The sequence below is a fragment of the Eretmochelys imbricata genome, chromosome 27 (assembly GCF_965152235.1).
Source record: "Eretmochelys imbricata isolate rEreImb1 chromosome 27, rEreImb1.hap1, whole genome shotgun sequence".
Taxonomy (NCBI): domain Eukaryota; kingdom Metazoa; phylum Chordata; order Testudines; family Cheloniidae; genus Eretmochelys; species Eretmochelys imbricata.
Genome location: NC_135598.1, coordinates 1906458 through 1932345, shown reverse-complemented (window position 1 = coordinate 1932345; position 25888 = coordinate 1906458). Strand labels below are relative to the sequence as shown.

General features: G+C 60.1%; 1 protein-coding gene across 2 annotated transcripts; it reads left to right on the top strand.

Moving 5' to 3' along the window:
• The first annotated feature begins 511 nt into the window (after positions 1-511).
• Positions 512-25888, top strand: ACBD4 (acyl-CoA binding domain containing 4). 2 transcript variants are annotated; one of them, XM_077806503.1, is made up of 10 exons: positions 512-535; positions 2233-2327; positions 4025-4145; positions 4417-4501; positions 4942-5062; positions 12532-12638; positions 13947-14121; positions 18143-18321; positions 18953-18988; positions 25264-25888. In XM_077806503.1, the coding sequence occupies exons 2-10, from the start codon at positions 2246-2248 to the stop codon at positions 25372-25374; spliced, it is 1017 nt and encodes a 338-aa protein (XP_077662629.1). In that variant the 5' UTR covers positions 512-535; positions 2233-2245; the 3' UTR covers positions 25375-25888. The 2 variants fall into 2 exon arrangements, with proteins under 2 accessions (XP_077662629.1, XP_077662628.1); XM_077806502.1 differs by lacking the exon at positions 512-535 and having other exon boundaries at positions 1791-2397.

The following is a 25888-nucleotide window of genomic DNA, read 5'->3' as shown; positions in this document are numbered from 1 at the left end:
TTGAAGGCTGCTACCAAATCCCCCCTCACTCTTCTCTTCTGCAGATTAAATAACCCCAGTTCCCGCAACCTCTCCTCGTAAATCGTGGGGCCACGCAAACACAGGCCACACACCCAGCCACAGGGGCATTGTTTTGCATAGGCCCCTGCCACACTGGAATCTCTCCTCTCCACCTCGTATAATAAATCAGCCCAGAGCTCGCTTCCCAGCTTCACCCAAGAAAACAGCCACGAACTGCGGACGCCTAACGCGCTCCTGCAGGGGGCACTACTGCCCAAGGTTAGCGGTCCGCAGGCCACCCCTTCCCCTGCAGGGGGCGCTGTTACATCAGGCCGGCGGCTTGACTTGGCCCGACTTCAACGCTGGAGTCGGCGTTCAGCCCGCTGCGGCGGGGAGGCGCTTATTTGCATTGTTTTTAAAGCTTGATGCTAATTGGGCGAAGTGTGACGAGGGAATGAAAGGCATGTGGTTATTGGTTGGGACGGTCACCCCAGTCTCTGGGTGGATCAGCTGTTCGGGGCGGCGGGGGAGCCGGGTCCGAGCTAAGGGGCCGGGCGGGGGTATCCGGGGTCTGGGCTGGGGGGGCCCGGGCGGGGGGATCCGGGGTCTGGGGTGGGGGCGGACACCGGGCTGGGGGGGATCCGGCGGGGGGGTTCCAGGATCCGAGCTAAGGGGGTCCGGGCTGTGGGGATCTGGGGTCTGGGCTGGGGGTACACGGGGTTGCGGGGGATCCGGGTCCGAGCTAAGGGGCCGGGCTGGGAACACCGGGCTGGGGGGGATCCAGGGTCCGAGCTAAGAGGGGCCCGGGCGGGGGGGCCCGGGCTGGGCTGGGGGGGCCCGGGCTGTGGGGATACGGGCTGGGGACACTGGGCAGGCCGGATCCAGGGGTCTGGGCTGGGGGCGGACATCGGGCTGGGGGGATCCGGGCGGGGGGGATCCGGGGTCTGGGCTGGGGGCGGACACCGGGCTGGGGGGGATCCGGCGGGGGGGTTCCAGGATCCGAGCTAAGGGGGTCCCGGCTGCGGGGATCTGGGGTCTGGGCTGGGGGTACACGGGGTTGTGGGGGATCTGGGTCCGAGCTAAGGGGCCGGGCTGGGAACACCGGGCTGGGGGGGATCCAGGGTCCGAGCTAAGAGGGGCCCGGGCTGTGGGGATACGGGCTGGGGACACTGGGCAGGGCGGATCCGGGGTCTGGGCTGGGGGCGGACATCGGGCTGGCGGGATCCGGGCGGGGGGGCCCGGGCTGGGCTCTGTTGGGGGGATCCGGCTGGGGGGATCCAGAGTCCGAGCTACGGGGGGCCCCGGGCTGGGGGAACCTGGGGCTGGGGGCGGACACTGGGCTGGGGGGTTCCAGGATCCGAGCTAAGGGGGTCCGGGCTGGGGGGATCCGGGCTGGGGACACCAGGCGGGGGGATCTGGGGTCTGAGCTGAGGGTACACGGGGCTGCGGGGGATCCGGGTCCGAGCTAAGGGGGTCTGGGCTGGGGGGGATCTGGGGTCCGAGCTAAGGGGGGCCTGGGCTGTGGCGATCCGGGCGGGGGGGCCCGGGCTGGGCTGGGCTGGGGGGGCCCTGGCTGTGGGGATATGGGCTGGGGACACTGGGCAGGGCGGATCCGGGGTCTGGGCTGGGGGGACACGGAGCTGGGGGGTTCCGGGGTCCGAGCTAAGAGGGTCCAGAGCTGAGCTAAGCTGTGCGGGATCTGGGCTGGGGGCCATGGACTATGGGGAGGATCTGGGCAGGGGGCAGCAGGGTCTGTGCCGGGGACACTCGGGAGGGCACCCTAGAGCAGGGCACTGCGGGGTGAGGTGCTTGGGCCCCGGGTCAGGTCTAGTGCGGGAACGCTCAGGGTAGGAGCTGGGCGCTCGGGGCAGGGCTGTGGATCCACCCGTCAGCTCCTGCCCCAGGCCAGCGCTTCCCAAGCCTGCTGTGCCTGGCACAGACCAGCTTCTGCAGGCAGAGGAGACCCAGCTGCCCTGTCGCCCCAGAGGGTCGTTGCCGGATGGGGCTGAGGGACGGCAGGGGGCATTGGTGAATCGAGAGGTTCCTGCCTGGCAGGGCTGTGAGCCCAGTGCAAACTCACAGACCAGTACCAAGTCCTGGCCCACATGCTTGAACCCCACATGCCCCAGAGCCCTGGGGAAGGTCCCTATCCTGCCCAAAGGCTCTGCCCAGCCGGGAGTGCCTTTGACAGGCCTCCCCGAGCTAACATGGGGGGTCGTGCTTCTCTCTCAGGTCCTGTGAGTGGATGGGGATGGAGCCGGCAGAGCCGGACTACCAGAAGCAATTCCAGGCCGCTGTCAGAGTCATTCAGGGCCTGCCTAAGAACGGTGAGTCCAGCACGCTCCGCAGATGGCCTAGCGTGGGCTTTGTCGGCTGGACGTTGGGATGGGTCTCCAGGTAGGTGAGGCTGAGGCTTGGTCTCTTGAAACTGGACAAAGCCTGACTAAGTGTCCAGTGTGGACAGGCCTGTGCCGGCCCCCAGGAGACAGACTAGATGGGAACTAATGGACTGTCTCATCCTCCACCGTGTGTCACATCACAAAACACCCTCACGATGGGCATGGACTGGTCCTTTCGTTGGCAGTCTCAGTAGAGGCCGACAACTGGAAGGCCACTGAACTCTCTGCTCCTGCCATGAGAGCTGGCTCCCCAGAGCAGGCTGAGTGAAGGGCCCAGCGCTGCTGCTGCCCGGGGTGTGTCAGTCCCCAGGACTCTCAGCCAGCACCTCCCACTTGCTGTAAGCACACACGCAAGCTCAGTTTGTAGCGTTTCTGTGCTCAGACCCTGCAGTGCTGGGGTGGACACTAGCTAGTGCTTGGCAGAGCACAGCTTAATTCCCAGATAGGCTGGTTCTGCAGCGCTGGCTCTAGTAAAAGGGTGGGGAAAATGGGTCTTATCAGTTAAACTGTGTGACGTTGACAAGATGCCACTTCAGTCAGGTTTCTGATTGTATCCGTGCTTTGGTGTCCTGTCCTGGCCAATCAAAATTCCACATCTTATCCTTACACCAGGGAGGATAAGGACAAAAGGTTGTTAATTCTCATGCTTCAGGCCACACACTCATCACTAGTGGGCAGTCAGGAAGGAATCTCTCCTTTGTAGGGTATTGTACAATTAGGTGCATGCATGGAGCAGAGGGACTTCTCTTCCTGGAGTATCCTGCATTGGCTGCTCCTGGAGGCAGGATACCGGAGTGGATGGGCGTTTAATCTGTTCTGTTCTGGCAGTTCCTGTAGGCCTGATCTCCAGAGGTGCAGAGCACTTGTGCTTCCGATAGACCTCAGTAAGGAGCTGCATGTGCTTAGCAACTGTGAAGACCAGACATTTATTTATGTACTTGTCTTAAGGCCACCCCACCCCCATGCTGGAAAATCTTGGCCCTGATGCTTTAGGCCATGTGAAATTTCAGCTTGCACTTAAGAGGAGAAAGGAGATGAGAAAGACATCGTGACCGACCCGCTTTGTGCAGCCTCGGGTACCTGGCGTCTGCCCTCGTTTCTCTCCCTGTATTAATAGCATCTCATGGTATATGGGGCTTCCTGCCCCAAAACACAAACACGGTTTCACCCGCCACTGAAACACAGCTACCTCTGGGGTGGAATGCAGCTGCTATTTAACAGTGCACAGCAACACTATGCATCCTCTGAACTTTCCAGCTAAAACTGCAGAGGGTATTTCCGGGAGGCAGAATGTAACTGAGTGGGAATTGGGCCCGGATCATGGTTAAGGCCCTGACTCATGGGCCCGTCAATGACCAGATGGTCACCTCAGCGCTATGCCCCCTCTGAAGGGCAGAGCTCCAGCAGTTTGGGGTCTGCTAGCGCCGTGCTGGGGCATGGGCTCAGTGCTGGTCTCGTGGGCAGAGACCCACCTACTGGGTCACAGCGTAAGGATGCAGGTAACAGCCCCTGAATGGCCACGGTAGTCTCTAAGGTGCCACAAGTCGTCCTCCTCCTCTTTTCTCATGGTGGGGAAGTGGCCGGAGTCCCTCTGTTCCTGCTCTGATGGTTTGTGTGTGTTCTAGGGTCCTACCGCCCCCCCTACGAGGTGATGCTACGATTCTACAGCTACTACAAGCAGGCGACAGTGGGCAGCTGCAAGATCCCCCGGCCTGGATTCTGGGATCCCATCGGCCGGTATAAGTGGTAAGGCTGAAACAGTAACTGCTTGGCAGGAGTGTTGTAGACTGCAGTACAGCCTTGTTCGTGGGGCATCAGTCATAGAATATCAGGGTTGGAAGGGACCTCAGGAGGCATCTAGTCCAACCCCCTGCTCAAAGCTGGACCAATCCCCAATGTTTGCCCCAGATCCCAAACGGCCCCCTCAAGGATTGAACTCATAACCCTGGATTTAGCAAGGCAATGCTCAAACCACTGAGCTATGCCGTCCCCCCTCATGAGACCTTCTGGTTGGCAGGGATGCGTGGAGCAGGCTGGGGAAGATGTCCAAAGAGGAGGCCATGGTCGCGTATGTCTCGGAGATGAAGAAGGTAGCCCAGAAGGTACAGAGCTCCTTGTTTCCCTGCTATGTGCAGCTCCTGGGGCTGCTCCACTCGCTCCCCGTGTGCCTTGGGACACCCTGGAAGGAGTGCCCTCGGCATCGTCCCTGGTGGAGTGAGGGCCACGTGGCACACGCTGGCACAGCTGACGGGCTCTGGCTGAGGAGGGCCTGGATTCAGAGTCGTTGGAAGGTGGGGCGGGAAGGGCGCTGGCAGAGCTGGGGAAGGACCCCAGGCTGGGAAGACCAGAGGTGCCCTGGCAGCGCTGTGGGGGGAAGCTTTCGGAGCCCGCTTGCCACAGCTAACTTGCTGTAGGCAGCACTGTCGGTCCCTCCCTCTCCCAGACACCGCACTCAGGCCCAGGGCTTTAGTGACCATTGCCTCAGCGCAGGATCCTCCATCTTCTGACTTGGCTACAAAAGAGCTGTTGGGTTTCTCTCCAGGTCATTGACACGATCCCAGCAGGCAAGGTGTCTGAGGATGTGTTTGGGTTCTTCGAACCTCTCTACGAGGTGATACACGATATGCCCCGGCCCCCAGAGTCCTTCTTCAAGAAGAAGGCTGGTAAGCCTGGGGCGTTGGGAGGGTGGCTGGGCTGGGCTGGGCTGGGCTGGGGTGAAATGGGCAGAGCAACAGTCTGGGAGTCAGGACTCCTGGGTTCTAGTCTCGGCCCTGCCACTTCCTTACTGCAAGGTCTTGGACAAGCTGCTTCACCTCTCTGTGCCTCAGTTTCCCCATCTGTAAAATGATACTTCCTTCTGCTGGTTCCCGCATGCCCTAGCCCATGAGGGAAACAGCTCATCCTTCCAGCTCCCTGGCCATCCATCGCAGGTACTGATCTGGCTCTCATCACTGTAGTATCTGAGTGCCTCACAATCCCCATTGCACAAGTGGGGAACCGAAGCACAGAAAGGCTAAGTGACTTGCCCAGGGTCACATAGGGAGTCTGTGACGAAGCAGGGAATTAAACCTGGGTTCCTGAGTCCTAGCCTTCCTCTTCCTGTCAATCTGGACTCCCAGATGGCGTGTCCTCGAGGACAGTGCAGCCTCGGCCCAGCTGCATCCAGCAAGCTGGCATTGCCTGATGTGGGTTTGTGCAGCGCAAGCCGAGCCCTCGCCACCCCACTGCGTGCTGTGAAGAGGGAGGGAGTGGGCAATGAGACTAGAGGCACCTGGGGGGCTCGCTCCTGACTAGAACTTGTGCCCAGTTTGTTCTCTCCGTGCTCCTGACTCGAGTGATTGTATGTGAGAGCCTCAGCCCCCCGCGGCAGAGCGGGAGGAGGGCGTGGCTGGGCTGCAGGGATGCAATGGTGGGCTGACTATAGGCTCCGCCCTCCTTCCCCTGCCCTGCCCCCCAGCGGCTGTGCAGCGTGTCTGGCAGCCTGCACCCCGGGGAGCTTCAGCCTAGCTGGGGTTGTGGGGCTCCGTCTGGGAGCCCCGTGTTAATGGAGACGTCCCCTCTGACCTTTAAACCGTCCGCTCGCTTCCTCGCCGGGAGCGTTCACACCAGGCTCGCTCGAGCTGCCACCAGCGGCTGTGGCCTGAGGGCACCCTCCTGCCCTGCCACGCGCGCGGGGGCTCCGGCCGGGGCTGCTGGCGGTGCAGGTCGCCGAGCAGAGATCTGCCCTTGGCGCTTGGGAGTAGTGGCCCTGCCCTGGAAGCCTGGTAAGCGTTGGTTTGGCCGCCGCCAGCGCTGAGCCGTGAGGGCTCGGCTCCCCACGGAGCAGCGCCGAAAACAAGAATCCGGAGCCGGCCTTGGAGCTGCGAGCCGGGCGTGGCATGGCAGTGCGGGCTTCCCGCTGACGAAGGGACGGGCCGAGTTTGGGCCTTGCTGGGTGACTGCACTTCCTCTGGCCTGGGCAAGAACGCCCCTGGTGGGGCATGATGGAATCCTCTTCCCCTGCCCGGGGCGCTGAGCACAGGAGCCCACTTTCCAAAGTGCCAGGGGGGTGCTCGACCCAGGCCCTGCCCCCAAGGCCCCACCCTTGCCCCACCTCTTCCTGCCCCCGCCCCACCTCTTTCCACCCAGTTCTGCCCCCTCCTGCAAGCGTGCTGCATCCTCGCTCCCCCTTCCCCCTCCAGAGCCTCCTGCGCACCGCCAAACAGCTGATTGCAGCAGGCGGGAGGCACGGGGAGGGAGGGGAGGCGCTGATCCGTGGGGCCTGCTGGCAGGCGGGAGGCACAGGGAGGAAGGGGAGGTGCTGGTCTGTGGGGCCTGCTGGCGGGTGGAAAGCACGGGGAGGGAGGGGAGGCGCTGATCCGTGGGGCCCGCCGGCGGGCAGGAGGCACTGGGGAGGTGGGAGGGAGCTGATAGGGAGCTGCCGGTGGGTGCTCAGCATCCACCATTTTTTCCCCATGGGTGCCCCAGCCCCGGAGCACCCAGGGAGTCGGTGCCTGTGGCACTGAGTGACTGGCTTAGACCCTGCAGCAGGAGGACCTGTATCTAGGGGAACTCGGTGGTCTCGTCCTCATGTCAGTGCTGGATCCTCTTTGGAACCTGTGGGTGATAGAAATGTGCTCTGTTGTCTCCAGAACATAAACGCAGAGCCTAAGCTACCAGCCATTGCCCTCCTCAGGGCATCTCCATTCGTGAACCTGCCCCTGTAAACCTGCACTAGGAATGGGACAACTTTTTATCAAACTCAGGCTTGATACAGAGTGAGAGGAGGCAGCCGCTTAACTCCTGATTTAAATCACTCGGTTTGTTTTTAGTCATTGATTTATACCAGGGTGAAGGTTTGAAAAAACTAATCTGAAAGTTTGTCCTGTTGCAGCTGTAGGTTTAAAATGGATGAGCTCAGTTCAAAATGCTGCTGTTTGGTAGGGTTGCCATGACTGCTAGGATTTCCTGTTTGAATTCTACAGAACTGCTGTAAGAACATCAGAACGGCCAGACTGGGTCAGACCAAAGGTCCATCTAGCCCAGTATCCTGTCTGCTGACAGTGGCCAGTGCCAGGTGCCCCAGAGGGAATGAACAGAACAGGGAATCATAGAATATCAGGGTTGGAAGGGCCCTCAGGAGGTATCTAGCCCAACCCCCTGCTCAAAGCAGGACCAATCCCCAATTTTTGCCCCAGATCCCTAAATGGATCCCTCAAGGATTGAACTCACAACCCTGGATTTAGCAGGCCAATGCTCAAACCACTGAGCTACCCCTCATCAAGTGATCCATCCCCTGTCACCCATTCCCAGCTTCTGACAAACAGGCTAGGGACACCATCCCTGCCCATCCTGGCTAACAGGACCTATTGATGGACCTATCCTCCGTGAAATTATCCAGTTCTTTTGTGAACCCTGTTATAGTCTTGGCCTTCACAACATCCCCTGGCAAGGAGTTCCACAGGTTGAATGTTGGGAATCATTAAGAAAGGGATAGATAATAACACAGAAAATACCATATTGCCTCTATATAAATCTGTGGTACGCCCACATCTTGAATACTGTGTGCAGATGTGATTGCCCCATCTCAAAAAAGATAGATTGGGACTGGAAAAGGTTCAGGTTTCTTCACACAATGCACTCTTTGCCAGAGTTCTACAGGTACTAGATAAATTCATGGAGCGTAGGTCCATCAGTGGCTATTAGCCAGGCTGGGCAGGGATGGTGTCCCAAGCCTCTGTTTGCCAGAAGCTGGGAATGGGCGACAAGGGATGGATCACTTGATGATAACCTGTTCTGTTCATTCCCTCTGGAGCACCTGGCACTGGCCACTGTCTGCCGACAGGATACTGGGCTAGATGGACCTTTGGTCTGACCCAGTATGGCCATTCTGATGTTCCATGCATTTATCTAGTTCTTTTTTGAACCCTGTTACAGACGCTCCCCAATTTACGCAATAATTCCGTTCCAGAATGGGTAACTCGAATTTTGCATAAGTCAGAAACGTATACCTGACCGTTACGCCAAAAAAAAAAAAAAATCCCTCCTATTTCTAGCTTACGGAACTTTTTCCGAAAGTGCGGATTTGTGTAAGTGGGGTCTTGCGTAACCCAGGGAGCATCTGTAGAGTCAAATTGAGGAGGGTTCAGAGAAGAGCCAGAACAGTGATTAAAGGATTAGAAAACCTACCCAACAGTGATCAACTAGATTAAGCTCCTTGATCTTAATAAAGAGAAGGTTACGGGGTGACTTGATCACAGTCTAGTACCTACATCGGGAGCAAATTAATAATGGGCTCTGCAATCTAGCAGAGACAGGTGTAACATGATCCCGTGGCTGGAAGTGGATGCCAGACAAATTCAGATTTGGAAATAAGGTGTGAATTGTTAACAGCGAGGGGCAATGAAGCATTGATACAACTTACCCCGGATCCCTCAGTGGCACTCTTTAAATCAAGGTTGGCTGTTTTTCCAAAGCTCACTCTGGGAATTGTTCTGGGGCAGTGCTCCGGCCTGTGCTCTGTGGAAGGTCAGAGTGAAGGATCACAGTCTGGCCTTGGAATCTATGGAACTGACGAAAAACAAGGCGAAAATGCCGCCCGTGATTTCCATTGGCCCAACGGAGCCACGCAAGGAGTCGAATGCGGCCGGAAAGCAGCTGCCGACTCAAGGATATTTCAGGGTGAGGTGCTCTACTCAAGGCATGTTAAACAGGCCTGATTCCTGCTGGCTGAAATCAGACCTCTCCCTGGGGTCTCCAACTGGCCTTCCTCCCCCACCCCCAACACTAACCAGGTTTGAAACCCTCGGCCATGCAGCGTGAGGGGAGCTGGCTTTGTAGACTCGCTCCCTGTCAATCACCTGAGCTGCGGAGCTGAAGTAGACCAGCGTGTGTCTGCCCAGGCGGCTCTTCAGCCGACAGCAGCCCTCCCGTTAGGGTTAGGGATTGAAGAGAGGAACTTTGTGAACGGACGTCCCTATGGACAGCAGAATGCCGCTTCCAGTCGGGGAAGCAGCTATGTGCTGCCAGCCCCCACCCCGTGCCAGCAGATGGGAGGCACAGACAAGCTTCCCTCCCGTGAGCCCTGCAGGAGTGGGCACAGCTATGGGAGAGCACATTGCAGTCCTCTGCGGCACTCTGAGGGCAGGGCAGTTATTACCCGTCGCCAGGGGCATTTGCTGTGTTCAGTTCCTAGCCCCTGGCACAGCAGTGTGACCTCCTGGGCAGAGCACGGCTCCTCTGGGGGGTGAGAATAGCCATGCAGGGGGAGTTCGCTGCTCTGCACACGGCGGCCTGGTCTGTCAATCCATTTGCCGTAACACTGGTGAGGATGCAGCACAGACCCTTCCTGCCCTAGGGGAGCCCCCATAAGCCCTGGGGGTTCTGCACCCCTTGGAGGAACGGGGCCCGCCCTCCTTGTGTGAGCACATTGGATGCTTGGTGCCACTAGCAATCTCTGTGAGCCACTTCCGCAGACCCTGTGGCCCTAGTATTAACCCCGCGCATGCTGCATCCCTCCACAGCCGTTAACCAAGGAAGGATCGAAGCGCTGGCCAAGGCAGTTGGGACCAAGGCCCTCACGGCCAAGCAGCCAGGCTCCTCCAGGGCTACAGGCAGCCTAAACAGGGTGTCTGCTGAGTTGGGCCTGCTGCACGCTGCTCCTGGCGGGAGAGCTGCCATCCTGGCTCAAGCTGCTCTCGCTGGCGATGCCCCTCATGGCTCACACGGCTGGAAGTGGGGGGTCTAGGCCACAGCAGGGCAGCCAGCCAGCCAGTATTTGCTCAGCTCCTGCGTAGAGCCCATCCTGTGGGGTCACCTTGCCCAGTGCGGCAGACTCCCTCATGCCAAGGCCTCCTGTCTGTCACTCACATAGAGCTGGAATCACCTGTGCCAGGCTGGGATTTGCCCCATGTCTGAGACCCCAGAGGAAAGACACTCGCCTCCTCCCCACACACCCACGCGTGGCCCTGTCACGCACCAGCCCGCCTAGTGATGGACTCACGGAGCTATGTCTAGTCAGCTTAACAGAGAGACGGTTTGATGATGGCCTGTAAATACTTACAGGGGCACAAATATTTGGTAATTGAGGGCAGACAAAGGCCTAACAAGAGACAGACGCTGAAGTTAAGTAAAGTCAGAACAGAAACCAGGTTTTTAGCAGTGAGGGTAACTGACCAGCGGAGCAACTCACCCAGGGCCACGGCGGATTTGCCCTCACTGGCAGCCCTGAAATCTGACTGCGTTCCTGGCAGCGATGCTGTGGTTCCAGCAGGGATTATCCCAGGGGCATTCTCCAGCCTGTGCCATGCAGGAGGGCAGACAGGGTGATCCCAGTGGTCCCTTCTGGCCTTGGAACCTATGGACTGCCAGCAAAGGGCCCAGTGCTGGCTGTGGGCCCTGGGGCCTGTTGTCTTCACTGGCTGATTGCAGCTCCCCCTGCAGCTCTGAGGGCCCTTGAGGAGGGGCTCAAGGGTCCGGGTGTGGTCTCCATGCTTGTCCTACTGGTGCTGGTGGCTGCTCTCCTGGCTCAGCGAGGGCGTCTGGGCGCAGCAATGTTGCTCTCGCTGGTGGGCCCAGTCAGGATAGCATGCCCGTGGGCAGCCAGCGAAGAGCCCGTGGTGGGTAAAGGGGGGGGGGAGTGGAAGTGTTTCCACGTCTCTTTCCATCTGGGCTGGGCGCCAGAAGACGCCCCTCCCTGGGGTTGGCCAGTCTCCTAGAGGGGATGTGCGGGGGGGAGCTCTGGAGTGGGGCTTGGAAGCAGTGATGCTGTGGGCTTTGTCGGGTCGGTGCCGAGGGGCTGACGTGTGGGAATCTCAGCCCTCGACCTGTCTGCTGAGTGCTAAGGGGCCAGTCCGATTGCTCCCTTTCCGTGCAGGCAAACGGGAGAGGGACTCCGTCCTTAGCCGGGATGGCCAAGCAGCAGGACTGTCGGGGAACTTCCTGGGGGACGCTGTATCTGGGGAGCAGAACCGAGAGGGGCAGGTGCTCAGTGCTGGCTCCGGCGTGCCAGAGGGGCTCTCCAAGGGGAGTTGGCCTGGCCTTACTGTGAGGAGAACAAACCCAGTGTCCTGTCTGGCACAGGGGGCAGGGTCTGCACCCCAGGCGGGGTGGAAGTGGGCAGAGGGTCGGGCGGTGGCTGGCACAAGGGCAGGGCCTGTTCCACAGCGTGAGGTGGAAGTGGGCATGAGGTCGGCATGTTGTTATTCCGTGGTGGGGCACGTGGGCCGTGTGTGGTGCCGGATAAACACCGTGGGCAGCGCTTGAAACTCCCGGGATGTGGGGCTTCTCTTGGCTGCAAATCGCATTCAGTGGCGCTTTCTCCCATCCAGGAAGCTTCACATCCCGCTGGGGTGCTGCTGTCTGTCGGGGGCCATGGCAGTCTTGTCATTTGTGCTCCTCAGTGTCAGGTGGCCAGGGCCCTGCGCTGTGTCCTGGGAAGAGTGTTATGTAGCAGGCACAGCAGGGCCATGGTTGAGAGCCTGGACTCCTGGCTCTGCTACTGACTCCATGGCCTTGGGCACGTCCCTTCTCCTCCCATTTTCCCATCTGTACAGTGAGTGATGTGCGATGAGGTGAGCTCTGAGGCTTTGTGTGAGCTAAGTGTGGCGAGATCCCTGACGAGCGGCACTCAGGGCAGGATCAAACCCCCCAGATGCACTTGGTGGGCTTTGCTTCCTGCACACGGATCTTTGGCCTTCTAGTGACTGCCCCAGCCTGTGGCTTTGGGGCACAAAGGACACGGATTAGATTGAAAATCCTTCCACTCAACATCCTGTACTGCTGTGATGAGCCCCCTGCTCTCCTGGTGCCTGGCCAGAGAGTGCCCCCCCACCATGCTGAGCCACCCACGCCTCCCTGCTGAGCCATACGCATCCCCCCACCCAGCCACCCCCATGTCTCCCCCTGCTGAGCCACCCATTTCCCGCCCCGAGCCAGGTGTGTACCCCCACCCCCGCCAAGCTGCCTGCATCCCCCCACCCCCGAGCTGCGTGTTCCCCCACTCCCACCTAGCTGTGTCCCTCCACCCCGCCAAGCTGCCTGCGTCCCCCCCTGAGCCGTGTGTGCTCCCCCACCCCCGCCGAGCCGCCCCCATCCCCCCTGATCCACGTGTGTCCCCCCCCCCCCCCGCTGAGCCGTGTGTCTCCCATTCCAGGTGGCGGGCTGGGCCGCACTGACGAAGCCCTGGAGAGCAGCCAAGTGACCAGTGACTCAGAAAGCGAAGTCTACAGTGACACCCTGGAGCAGATAGAGCCTGGCCAGGTAACGCCGCTCACAGAGCGAGCCAATGTGAGGCCCGGGTCCAGATACCTTCATGTGCCAAGAGATCGTCCCTCCTTCCGCACAGCCATTCCCCTGCGCACTTAGCACGGTGCCCCGATTTCACTCCCACCGGCTGCCGTGCCAGGCCCGGATCTGCAGCGCCCTGTCCTACACTGCCTCTGCTCAGCAGAGCTCTGAGTTCCCTTCGGGCCCCGGCCCCTGCCTGGTGACCCCAGTATCCCTTGCTGCCGTCTGGGCGCCTGTTCTCCGGCCATCCCACACGTGAGTCTCAGTCAGAGCCCTGATGGCAGCTGCCCTCCCTCGCTGCTTCCTACGTGTGCACCGGGCGGGGGCCTCGCTTGCTGCAGAGCATGAGCCACCTGCTCCCCTCCCGTGTGGGACCAGCGGGAGAAGGACCCCGCGGGGCCCTGCACCGTGCTTGGGGGCAGTGGGAGGAGAGTCCCAGTCCATGTGCTCCCACCCCCAGCAACTAGTGGAAGCTCCTTCATCGGTATCGCTCTCGGAGCCCCCAGAGCTGCTACTGATAGCTCCGTGGAGAGGGGCAGGGAATGGCTCTGTGGGTAGAGCTTGGTCTGGTTTCATTTAGTTGTATTAGGGGGAGGTATGGCTGTGGGAATTATGCAAATCAAAACTCAGTGTCTCTCACCCCAGGTGTTCATGGGTGGTTCTCTGTGCTGCAAATTGGCCAAGGGACCCACTGCACGCCATGCTGTGTTTGCTCATGCTTTTGCTGGTTGCCTCCAGCCCAGTCTTCGGGCAGCAGGATAATTCAGGGGTTATCCCAGAGCTGGGGCAGAGAGCTCGCACCGAGCTCACAGACTGTCAGGCACAGCCCAACGTATCCCACTTCGCAGGTGCTGCTGTGGGTTGCTCTGTGTGGGAATGGTTCTTTTCTGGGGGGTAGAAAATGCTAGGTGAAAGTTCTGGCTTTAGTGGGTGGAAGCCTGGCTTGGGACCCCTGGGTCTGTTCCTACCTTTGCTGCAGCCTGAGATGTTGTGGCTAAGTTACATCTCTTGTCTGTGATGGTTCCTGCCAGGTTTAATCAAAGCCCTTGGCAGAAAGGTAAATGGTTCTTTGCAGGTGGATGTGTGTGATGTGGGGGAGGAGCTCAACCCAGGTCATGCAGTGGGTCAGTGGCAGAGCTGGGCATGGATCCCCGGAGCCCTGACTCCTGGTTCCCTGCTTTAACCACTGGACATCTGGCCTTTCCCTGCAGTGTCTCACCCACTCACCCCTGGCACTTGGGGGTCTCACTGCAACTCTTGCTGCCCTTTCCCCTCCCACAGGCTGGTCAGCGCGTGGCTGGGCAGAGCCTTTCCCTAAGCAGTCCTCATGCAGCCAGCCTACATGCCGATGTCGGGCGTGAGTCCCCGGAAACCTGCAGGGAGGGAGAGCCTGGCGAAGGCGGTGGACTAGCCGGGCAGAGCAGCGATGGCCCCAGGCCCCTCGGCACAGAGAGAGGTGGGTGTGGCACCAGCCCTTGGGTGGGGGTGGGGTAGAGCAGAGCCATGGTGCTAGGTGGGGTGGGGTGGAGCAGAGCCAGGGGCCTCAGACCTGGGTGGAGCTGGGGCAGGGCGTGCAGGTCTGCCTCTGGGTTTGCTGGTAGTTCAGCTCCTTGCCGCAGTGGCAGGCGGGGGGCTGAGCTCTCGCTGTGCTGATACTCAGCGGGGAAGGGAAGGACGCTGAGTCAGGGAAGCAAATGCTGGGGCCAAGGAGCCCTTGGGCTGAGCGCCTGCCGGGTGATTCTGCCAGGGTCTGCAGGAGGGGAACAGGCAGAGGTGCTGGGTCTGGGGGCTGCCGCACCCCCCGGCCTGACGTGGTTTCCACCAGATGCAGTGTTTACAGTTTGGTTCAGTGACTCTCAGCGCCCCCCACTGTACACATTGTCCCAGCCCCCCTGGGAACAGCTGAGCCAGGCAGTTGGTGAGGAGCTAGGGAGCCTCCCCCCAGGTTGCCAGGTCAAATCCAGCCCAGCCCTGCCTGGCTGCTCCGTGTCGGCTGGTGAAGGAGTTGGCGGGTCTGAGGGACGGGGTGAGTTGCAGACGCTAACGCCCTGTGGGCAGAGCTACCAGGGACTGAATGGGCCACGGAGCGCGAACCCCCCAACCTCCCCTGGGAGGTTCTGCCAGGCCAGGGCTCAGGCACGTGCTGGCCCAGTTCAGGCTCTTTAATGGCCCGATCCTACGGGGCGCTGAGTATCCCCCCTCCTTCCCTGAGAGCCGGGGCTGGCACCTGTGCCCTGGCTGTGCCCAGCCACCGCTTCCCAAGGCATTTGGTTTGTGGCTGCCCCTCAGGCAGGCCCTGAATAGACTCAGCCCACGAGCATGATTCCCACTGTGCTCCGTGGGTCACGTTTCAGGAGGTCTCTGTCGCATGACAGGAAACGCCAGCTGGGCAGGTCTGATGCCTCGGCCCTCTGCACACACGGTTCGGGGTTTGCACCCCCCAGGCAGTGGGGCAGCATGTGCAAAGGGAGCCCTGGTGCAAGTGCTCTCAGGAGGCCTGTAGGGCAGGTGGCCGGCTGTGTGTCTGAGCTGCACCCAGGACACAGACTGGGCCCTCCTAGCTGAGGAACCGTTCCTGAGGAGCATCTTGGCAGGTCTCTTCCAAGCACATCAAGTGCGGAAAGCTGCTGCCTTTGTCTTCGGGTCACCCAGCCCCGCAGGAGGCGTCTGCAACAGGGCATGGTTCGGAGCAGCACAAGTGGCCACAGGCCATCTGCACGTAGGCAATGCCGTGTCGTAATTGGTGCGCCCGCCCAGCAGTCTTGGACATGAATGGGTTAAGGCTTGCAGCACCTCTGTGAGCTGGGTCAGTATCAGCGATGGGAATCGACTGATGTTGGCCATGGACATGTGGACAAATCCGACCTCTTGCCAGGTGGGCAGCTCCCTGCCCTTCCTCAGGGGAACACTCACTGCCGCTGGGCCTCTGGGGGCTGGAGGGAGTCTGGGAATGTCCTGGACACAGAAGGGACCATTGGGCTCATCCAGTGCAACCTGCCCCATAGCACAGGCCTGAGGCTCCCCAGGGGTTCTCCATCCAGCCTGCTCACTCTTGTGGAGCCAGGGCGTCTGCTAGGAAGAGCCATCCAATCCTGACAGGGAGAATCCTCCACCTCCCTTGGGCGCTGCTCCCATGGCCGCATACCCTTGCTGCTCATGTGCCCCCATGGCCACCCCGGAGCCACCCCTCCAGCGAGGGCTGGGTAAAGCAGCTCAGCACCGAGCTGAGGAGGAAAGCGACGCTCCACGGCCAGGCCACACGCGATCCCGTCTGTGCTTTGTGTCGTGCGTCTGCCCCACTCACCTCTAGAGGGGGTGATTGTCCCCGCCAGGGCTGTGTCGCAGACATGGAAGGGCGGGCGCTGGCATCTCACCCACTCGAAGTAGAATCCATCCACGCTTATCTCCTCCGTTCATGTTCCTTCAGCCCCATCCCAGGCTGCTTGGCAGGTTAATTTGTAACAGCTCTCAGGATAAGGCCACCCTGGGGCTGAGTGGGAGCAGAGCAGCCCCTGGGCTTGGACTGCTCCTTCCCCAGGCTGGTGCCTCTGCGGAAGGAGCTGGTCCCTGCTTTCTGCTCCCGAGCGCTGCTGTGAGATGCGGCCCCAGTCTGTGTTAGCTGCCAGCTGGAACCAGGGGTGCTGGCCTGCGCTCTTTGCAAAGCCCTCTCTGCATCCCACCCCGGCATGAAGAGGTCATCATGCACCCCAGAGCAAGGCTCCTGTGAAAGTGTTTCCTTGACAGTGCTCTGGGCCTGGGGGGCCTGCAGCACGGAGGGATACAGTGCAACCTGAGGAGCAGGCAGACTACAGGGCTGGGAGTCAGAACTCCTGGGTTCACCGAGTGACCTCGGGCTAGCCACGTGATCTCTCTGTGCCTCATAGCAGCCACGCTGTGACTCGGGGTAGCCGCGTCCATTGGATGCACTCACCATTTCGAGCGCTCCGTCGCCTCCTCCCCACTCCCACCCACAGCACACCCTGGGGCCCAGAGGGTCCTGGCGCTGGGGGCTCCGTGCCGGCGCTCAGTCAGACGGGGGCGACTGGCTCAGTGCAGCTGCCTCTCCTCGGGGATTGCAGGGGTGGGTTCAGGCATCGGCCAGGCTGCCAAGCCAGATCTCTGCTCTTCTCCCCTAGCCCTGCGACGCTGGTCCTGACTGGGAGCAGGGTGAGGGGCCTGGGCGGCAGCTTAGCTTGGGGTCAGTGCAGCAAGAGAAGTGACGCTGATTCCAGATGAGCATTGCCAGCCTGTTCGCACACAGCCACTCCTTCCCCAGTGCATAGCACCGACCCACTCCCATTGCTCTCTGGGGCGGGGGGGGCGGGGAGGAAATGCTCCGTTGTCTCCAGGCTCTGCTGAAGCCCTGGCAAGTTTGTTTCGGCTCCTGAAGGGGAGCTGAGCCCTTCTGAAGACGTGCGCCCTGGGGCTCTGGGTCCACACTTGGCTCGCTAACCCGTGCTGAGCCTCCATTGCTGGGCTGTGTCCCAGCTTGGGAAGGGTGACCTGGTCACAGCATGAGCTGACCTCAGGCTGGCTGGCACCTTCCAGCTCTCCAGTGGCCTGACGGCCCAGGGGCCTGATGGCTTGTGTTTCCCCACAGAGGTCAGGGCCATCTCCTCCCATGCAGCCACCTGCCAGCCTGCCACCCCTGCCCACAGGGACCAGCCCTGGGGTGAGCTTGTTCCCCAGCTAGACTGTGCCACCAGGGGCTGTTTGGTGATGGCCGTGGTATGGACGCCTGGCCCCTTGGGCTGAGACCTCCCCCCCCGACACTATCCAGCTGACTTCACAGCCTGGAAACCCACCCGTTTGTGTCACACACAGACCACCAGGATGCCTCTCTGTAGGCTTGGGCTGATGGCCACAGGCTTGGGCCACCGTGACCCGCCAGCCCCAGCGTGTGCTGACCGGGTGAGCTCTGCAGGGCAGTTCTCAGCACCAATGGCCGGATGCCAGGGCTAATCAGTCAAGGCACCTGGGTCCCGAGCACACTTCGCTCAGAGCCAGCGTCCAGCTGCGCTCACTAATGCCTCGGATGGATCCTGCTCTGTGCTGCCCCCTGCTGGAGTTAGCGCTGCGGTGGTACTTACCCAGCCCTTCCTGGCGCTTCTCCGGCCCGGGGGAACGTCTGCCTCCCCGGGCCCGGGAGTCTCGCCAGTCTGGTAGCAAAACCGCACGTGGTTTGGAGAAGTGATGGTGGGGATTGGACAGAGCTGAGCCACCGTCACCCGTCTGGGTCGGCTCCAGCAGAGCACGTCCTTCCAGCTGAAGGTCACGCCCAGCCGCCCCAGAACCCCCTGGGGGAAGAGGCTTGTACCTGACAGGGTTAGCCCAGCCTCGCATCACCGAGCTGCACCCTCCTGGCCTGGGCCTGCAGCATCCCTCGGTTACAAACTCTGGGGCAACCGTGGAGGACGAAGCCTCGTCCTCCCTGGTCTGTCCCTCTGGCATCCTTGTCTGTCCTTCCTGCCCCACAGAGCTGCAGGCTGCCCCGGGAGCCAGGGGCTGTCCTGATGCTGACCAGGGGGAAGCAGCGAGCGCAGGGCTCTGGCCGGAGCTGGATGTGCAGCTGCTTGGCACCGTCCGTGCCCTGCAGGACAACATGCGGAGCGTCTTGAAGAGGCTGAGCCGCCTGGAAACGCTGAGCACCATGCAGGTACGTGCCCCTCACTATGCCGATGCCACAGGCAGGCCCGCAAGGGGGCGCTTTCCAGGCCGGACACCCACATGCACACACACCCCTTGGTTACAATCGGGGTGTGGGGGAGATGGTCGCTATCAGACCACAGGGCCTCACAGCGGCAAGGTGAGCTCCTGGGGCCAGGCCCCCGGTGGAGACAGGCTCTGCTCTGGTCAGTGGCTGGGAGGCTCGGGGCTGGGCTGCCAGAGGGCCTGTGCCTTGCGCACGCCACCAGCTGGAGCCTGGGGGGGGTTAGCTCCCGCAGAGCCGGGGTGAGCGGTGGGGCAGCCGCGGCACAGAGACTCCGCTCTGACGCTGACTCGCTGGGTGACCCCAGCAAGTCCCTTCCCGCCAGGCGTGGAGTCAGGAAAGGTGCCTCAGGCCCTCTTGTGCTGGTGTGTGAGCCCCAGGGCGCAGAGCAAGGGGACGTTGCCCGCGGCTGTGGGGCTGGATCCCCTATGCCTGTGGGGGGCGCGTGCAGTGAAAATGGCAGTGCTGTTTCTACATAGCAGGAAATGGGTGCGGCTGGGCTCCCCTCACTGCCCAGCTTCCCAGCCCCTCGCGCCAGCCCACGTGGCACTGAGCTGAGCCTCTTTCTGTCTTTCAGGGGCACGCGTCTGGGTCCGGCCCTCGCCACCGGCAGGTAGGGCTGTGCTCAAAGACAAGCGCGCTGCAGGCCCCGGTTTCCCAGCAGTTCCCTCGTCTCCCAGACACACGTGCAGCGCGGCTGGGCCACCCGAGCCACGGATGGATGACAGCAGGGTCCTGGGGAGCTGCCCCACTGGGCTCGGGGGAGGAAGGGGCTGGTGGGGGCAGAGGGCGTGGGAGGTGCTGTCCTTGGGCGGGCAGAAGGACAAGGACTCCAGGAGGAAGAAGTGGGGAGAGACACTTAGGCTTAGCCTCCATCTGCAGCTGCCTACTGGGCTTGTGCAGCCTGGAGTGGCGAGTTGACCAGCCCCAGCAGCTGGCAGAGCAGAGCAGAGTCTAGGAGCCAGACCGCCGTCCACCCAAAGCCACCGCGGGTTCAGCCCAGCTACGCTCTGCGCTTATCCCAGACCCGGGGGCTAGTGGGGTTGCTCCTGCATTCAGCTGCTGCCCGGGGCACTGGCCACTTCAGCAAACCAAGCCCAGGTATCTAAAGGCAGGTCCCCAGCTGGGCAGTGAAAGCAGCATGCTGGGACCCAGGAAACCAGGCGTCTCTTCCCCACTTGGCCACAGGCTCCACGTGTGGTCTGGGGTGAGTCTCTGTTGGGATCCGAGCCCTGGCTGGGCCCCTTCCTCCTAGTGAGTGACAGCCCTGGGTGAGCAAGGGGCCTTCAGTACTCCCCTTGGTGTCTCTGCCATGGTTTGCCTCTGTCATGGGGTCCCTGGGCGATGCTCAGACCCGCTCTCCACAAAGCCAGACAGGACTCTGGGGAAGTCTCCTTTCTGTGAGCAGCCTGTCTGCAGGACACACAGCTCACACAGCTTCTACCTTCCTGGGTCTGACCTCGGAGCATTCAGCCTCCTCTACCCCTCCGTGCGCTTCCCCCAGCGAGTCCGCTCAGGCGGGGTCTTGGGGAAGCCAGAGGGGCCTGCCCCCCAACTCCGCAGCCAGACGTGACTCTCAGCCAGCCAGTAAAACAGAGGTTTATTAGACAACAGGAACATGGTCTAACACAGAGCTTGTAGGTGTAGAGAACAGGACCCCTCAGCTGGGTCCATTTTGGGGGGCAGTGAGCTAGACAACCCCGTCTGCCCTTCACTCCATGTCCCAGCCAGCCCCAAACTGAAACTCTCCCCAGCCCCCCCCTCCTCTGGGCTTTGTCCCTTTCCCAGGCCAGGAGGTCACCGGATTCTTTTGTTCTCTAATCCTTTAGCTCTCACCTTGCAGGGGGGAAGGCCCAGGCCATCAGTGGCCAGGAAACAGGGTGTCGGCCATTCTCTGTGTCCAGACTCCTGCACACACCTGCCCTCTAGGGCTCTGCAACAATCATACATCCTTATCCCACCCCCTAGAGACTTGAGAACTGCCTAGGGGAAACTGAGGCACCCCCACACTATTCAGAAGAAACATTAAGAACAGTCCCACTTCGTCACATCTCTCTCCCCTTCGAGATTGAACTGAGCGGGGTCACTTTAGCCAGTGACCTGGGTAAGTTCGAAGCCAGCAACGTTCCCATGGATGCCCCAGCATCTCTCCCATTCCTTGGTGGGAGTTACACCAGGCCCTTCCAGTGTTAAGCCCTCCCTTAGGTCGGGGGTGGTCGATAGCACTCGCAGGCCGCATGTGGGAAGGTTTATGCGGCCCATGCCCTTTGGCCACCCCCAAAACCCCAGGGGGTCAAACTGGGATTGGGTCTTCTCCCCAACAAGCTGGCCAAACACAGCCACTTGGTTATAGGACTGTTTAACTTTCTTAACAGCTTTCACTCCATAGAATCATAGAATATCAGGGTTGGAAGGGACCCCTGAAGGTCATCTCGTCCAACCCCCTGCTCGAAGCAGGACCAATTCCCAGTTAAATCATCCCAGCCAGGGCTTTGTCAAGCCTGACCTTAAAAACCTCTAAGGAAGGAGATTCTACCACCTCCCTAGGTAACGCATTCCAGTGTTTCACCACCCTCTTAGTGAAAAAGTTTTTCCTAATATCCAATCTAAACCTCCCCCACTGCAACTTGAGACCATTACTCCTCGTTCTGTCATCTGCTACCATTGAGAACAGTCTAGAGCCATCCTCTTTGGAACCCCCTTTCAGGTAGTTGAAAGCAGCTATCAAATCCCCCCTCATTCTTCTCTTCTGCAGGCTAAACAATCCCAGCTCCCTCAGCCTCTCCTCATAAGTCATGTGTTCTAGACCCCTAATCATTTTTGTTGCCCTTCGCTGGACTCTCCAATTTATCCACATCCTTCTTGTAGTGTGGGGCCCAAAACTGGACACAATACTCCAGATGAGGCCTCACCAATGTCGAATAGAGGGGAACGATCACGTCCATCTGAGACCTTCTCAAAGCTATCCACACTGGATCTTTCAACAGGACAGTCAGTGGATCCATTCACAACAGAAAATTTTTCGCTGTTAGGACCTGAAACTTTCTTGATTAAATCACTTTCACATCCTTCAGTGGCAGTAAACTGCTTGCAAAGACTCCATGAGGATTCCTTTCCCCGAGGGCTTTTCTATGCAATAATTCACCCCGCACAGAAATTCTGCTCTTACCCTCTTTACCTAGGGCTTGCTCTAGAGGAACACTTTCCTGAGCAACAACAGACTCTTTCTGGGTCTCCCTTACATACAGAATTACCTCTGGCCCATCCAGCGGATTCCTACACAATCCCCTTTCAGGCAAACTGACAGACTTCCTAGATAAAAGGTCAGAAGCATTCTCCTTCCCTTTGCCACACACAAGTTCAGGAATCTTTTCCTTCTTGCTACAGGTTTCCACACCCTCCGTAGATAACACAATCACATCACCTTCATGCTCTCCTTGTGCCCTGGCTAGGATCTCACCCTGATTAGACAGAGTTGCGACACTCTTTCCCAACAACACACTAGCAACAGGCAAAATACAAGCACCAGAATTGTCTGGTCTCTGGGATTTTTCATAGACGCTAACTGGATGCGACCTAGTTACAGGGCCATTCTCCCGAGCAGACACAAACTTAGGGCCATTCCCTTCCTGGGCTTTAGCTGAATCCAGAACCAACTCTGAGACAACTGCACTCCCCTCAACCGTCACAGGCTGAAAGGTCCCTTCTGTCTGCTCCACAGACAAAGAAGAGCCGGACACACTTTCTCCTTTCCCAGACACACAGCTTGGGATCTCTTTCCCCTGGTCCCAGCACACAAGGCTGGTCACAGACAACTGCTTGGAGATCAGGGTAGCTCCCTCCATAGGCAAGTCAATACCCCTGACAGACAGAGGCACATTTCCTTCACTGTCTCACTTCTCCACCCAGCTAACAGATAAGGTCCAGGGACACTCATCTTTCACTCTCCTCGCCTTCCCGCCCTGCTGACTAGACACAGCCATCAGCTCACAAGGCTGCCTAGGCTCATCCAAACTTCCCTTACCAAGCACCTTGCCACTCCCAACAGATCCCCTGCCCTGCCTGTGTCTCCCCCCACTCAGCTGGGGTCTCAGCTCCCACTGTGCTCAGCGCTGCCCTTGCTGTCCCAGTGGGGGTAAGCAGCGAGCTCCCTGCTTTCCTCACTGCATCAGAGCCAGCGTGAGCCCCCCTCTCCGGTGTGTAAGGGGGCGGGGAGCATCTCTCTGTCCCACACAGCCCCAGGGTTCTGGTTACAGGGAGGCAGATAGCCTGAGCCTAGCCGCTCCTCCCCCCTGCCAGCCAGGTCATCTGCATTTTCACTGACCATTTCCCTCTCTGCCAATTGGTTCCCTGGATTCAAATTCAAACCCTTGGCCATTACAGGAGCAGGGCCTGGATCCTGTCCCAAAGAGACACAGTCACCCCACAACAGGGTCTCACAGCTGGTGTCCTGGAGGACCCCAACGGCCAGCCAGCCCGACTCCTCCTGGGTCTGCACAGGGATCTGGGCCATAGGCAGGGCGAGGGGCTTCATCCCTGGGACCCTCACCCAGCTCACACAGGCCCTCAGCCTCTGAGGCTGCACCACCCAGGGCCTGACAACAGTTCTCTCTGTCCCAGGATCTCGCCACCCCAGGAATGTCTCCCCATTGACCATCACCTTCCGCTCCTACTGGGGGTCTGAGGGGCCTGAGCCCAGGAAACTCCACACAGACATAGGTTGGGACCAGGAGTGGGAGCCTGTCCACCTCCCCACCCATCTGGCTGACGGAGTCTGTGGCCTTGGGACCCAGCAAGGGAGCTAGACACTGGGGCTTTTCCGCAGGGTCCCCCTGGTTCAAATCGCCACCCTGCTCAAAGGCAGTGAGGTGGGCATCCACATCCCCCCCCCCTTAACCTGGGGTAGCAATTTAGTCTCGAGGTACCCTGCGGAACTGGCCCCCCGGGGTCTATCCCCACTCACCCCTGGGAGGTCCCCTAGGCCTCTCCGCCCCACCGCCAGTTCATGCTGCTGCTGCTTCTGCAGCTCTTTCTCGGGCTCTCGCTGTCTCCCACAGTCCTCTTGCTCTCGGACTCAGCTCCAATCCCGTCCATCTCCGATCCCCGGGTGGGGAACCCGATCGTGAAGTCCCTCGTCTGGTCGGGGACAGGAGTCTCGGGGATCCCTGGCTCCCACTCCAGCTGCTCCCAAATCCTGCTCTAGCCCCATTTGGGGCCAGGAATCTGTTCATTAGAGCGGTCATCCTCCTCCAGCTGCACGATTAACTGTGCCTTGGTGAACTTTCCAATGCGCAACCCTCTCTTTCAGCACAGGGTTACAATGTCCTTCTTCAGGAGACGGTGACAGGCCATCACTCCTCTCTTCCCAAGTTGTTGTGGACTCACAGGCCTGTGTGCTCTCAGCTCCCCACGGTTTCCAGGGAGAAGCCCTAGTGTGCCAGCCCTTCTCGAGGTCACCACCTTTTTGCCAGGGTCGAGCTGCAGACTCCTCCACGCCTGGGACACTCACTGCAATCCCCAGGGGAACCCTATTACTGCAAAAGTCCTTCTCTCTGGTCACACAGTCCCAGGGGTTAACTGCCCTCTGAAACCGTCTCTCTCTCTGAATCTTCAGCACGCCTGGTCCCTGTCAATCCCCCTTTGTTTTACTGCTCCCCAGGCACTTACTGCGGGAAGTGCCATCCATGGGGTGCAGTACATCCCACTGCTGCCACCAGTTGTCATGGGGTCCCTGGGCGATGCTCTGACCTGCTCCCCACGAAGCCAGGCAGGACTCTGGGGAAGTCTCCTTTCTGTGAGCAGCCTGTCTGCAGGACACACAGCTCACACAGCTTCTACTTTCCTGGGTCTGACCTCGGAGCATTCAGCATCCTTTGCCCCTCCGTGCACTTCCCCCAGCGAGTCCGCGCAGGCGGGGTCTTGGGGAAGCCAGAGGGGCCTGCACCCCAACTTCGCAGTCAGACGTGACTCTCAGCCAACCGGTAAAACAGAGGTTTATTAGACGACAGGAACATGGTCTAACACAGAGCTTGTAGGTGTAGAGAACAGGACCCCTCAGCTGGGTCCATTCTGGGGGGCAGTGAGCCAGACAACCCCGTCTGCCTTCACTCCATGTCCCAGCCAGCCCCAAACTGAAACTCTCCCCAGCCCCACTTCCTCTGGGCTTTGTCCCTTTCCCGGGCCAGGAGGTCACCGGATTCCTTTGTTCTCCAACCCTTTAGCTCTCACCTTGCAGGGGGGAAGGGCCCAGGCCATCTGTGGCCAGGAAACAGGGTGTCGGCCATTCTCTGTGTCCAGACCCCTGCACACACCTGCCCTCTAGGGCTCTGCAACGATCATACACCCTTATCCCACCCCCTACAGACTTGAGAACTGCCTAGGGGAAACTGAGGCACCCCCACACTATTCAGAAGAAACATTAAGAACAGTCCTGCTTGGTCACAGCCTCTGTGAGATGGGGTGATCCTCCTCCCCCATACTCCCCTCTCCGGAGGGAGTCGTGAGGATACCGTCGTCTGAGACGCTCGCTAGTAACTACGGTGACAATACACCGAAAACTGGGGCCCTACTGCTGGTTCTCAGGCTCTCCCAAAGGGAGATGGTGACGCTGTCTCTTGGGGAGGGGTCCGAGGGTCACTGAGCTAGAGACGCTAATAAAGCCGAGAAGCAAAGTGCAGCAGTAGCAGGGGCCTCGCTCCGAGCCCCTGCGCTCGGTGTCACACCTGTGCTGGGCCCAGCGTCTGTGAACAGCCCAGAGTGCTGGCTGGCTTGTTCTCCTTCCCCAGCTCCTGGGAGTAGCATCACTTTAGTCACCCATTGCGGAGCACCCAGGAAGCCTCAGGGTCGCTAACCCCTCCCCACCTCCCTGTGCTTGTCTCCTCTCTGCAGAAGCCGTCCCGCTGGCCGCTGGAGGTCTCTGCTCGCACCCTGCTGTTCCTCCTCGCCTGGCCCTTCGTCGTCCAGTGGCTGCTGCGGCGTTTCCAGTGCAGGAAGAGGTGATTGTTCTCTGTCTGAATGTGCAGCACTGAGCAGAAACCCCGGTCGCGGCAGGAACACGCCGCCAGGCTGGAGCCTGCAGCTCAGCCGTCGGGACTCAGCACCCAGCAGACCTGCAGCTCCACAATGGGTGACTAAAGTGATGCTACTCCCAGGAGCTGGGAAAGGAGAACAAGCCAGTCAGCACTCTCTGGGGGAGCAGCGGGCTGTCCCCCAGGTGCCAGGGACAGCTCCTCTGAAGGACAAACCAGTCCAGAAGTGTGGCAAGGAGAGATCGGATTCAGCACTTCCTCAGCAAGCTTGGAGCCATCAGCTTGGTCGGGGGGACCCCAGCCTGGGTCTGGCCCAGCACGTTCTCCTCTGAGACACCATTTCACTTGTGGGAGGACCGGGGAGACTCTCGAGGGAGGCCTGCCAGCAGGCTCCTCTGTCTCTCCCCACTCACGCCCGCTCAGGTGATCTGCAGCATGACAGTGGCAGCAAATGGAACACCCCCATTAGAGAAAAACAGCTTTTC

What these genes read in the sequence shown, in the direction of transcription:
- ACBD4 (XM_077806502.1), top strand. Translation starts at nt 2,106, where the DNA reads ATGCTTGAACCCCACATGCCCCAGAGCCCTGGGGAAGGTCCCTATCCT. An exon ending in CCCATCGGCCGGTATAAGTG is followed by an intron (nt 4,146 to 4,416) that starts GTAAGGCTGAAA and finishes TCTGGTTGGCAG; the next exon opens with GGATGCGTGGAGCAGGCTGG. An exon ending in AGCAGATAGAGCCTGGCCAG is followed by an intron (nt 12,639 to 13,946) that starts GTAACGCCGCTC and finishes CCCCTCCCACAG; the next exon opens with GCTGGTCAGCGCGTGGCTGG.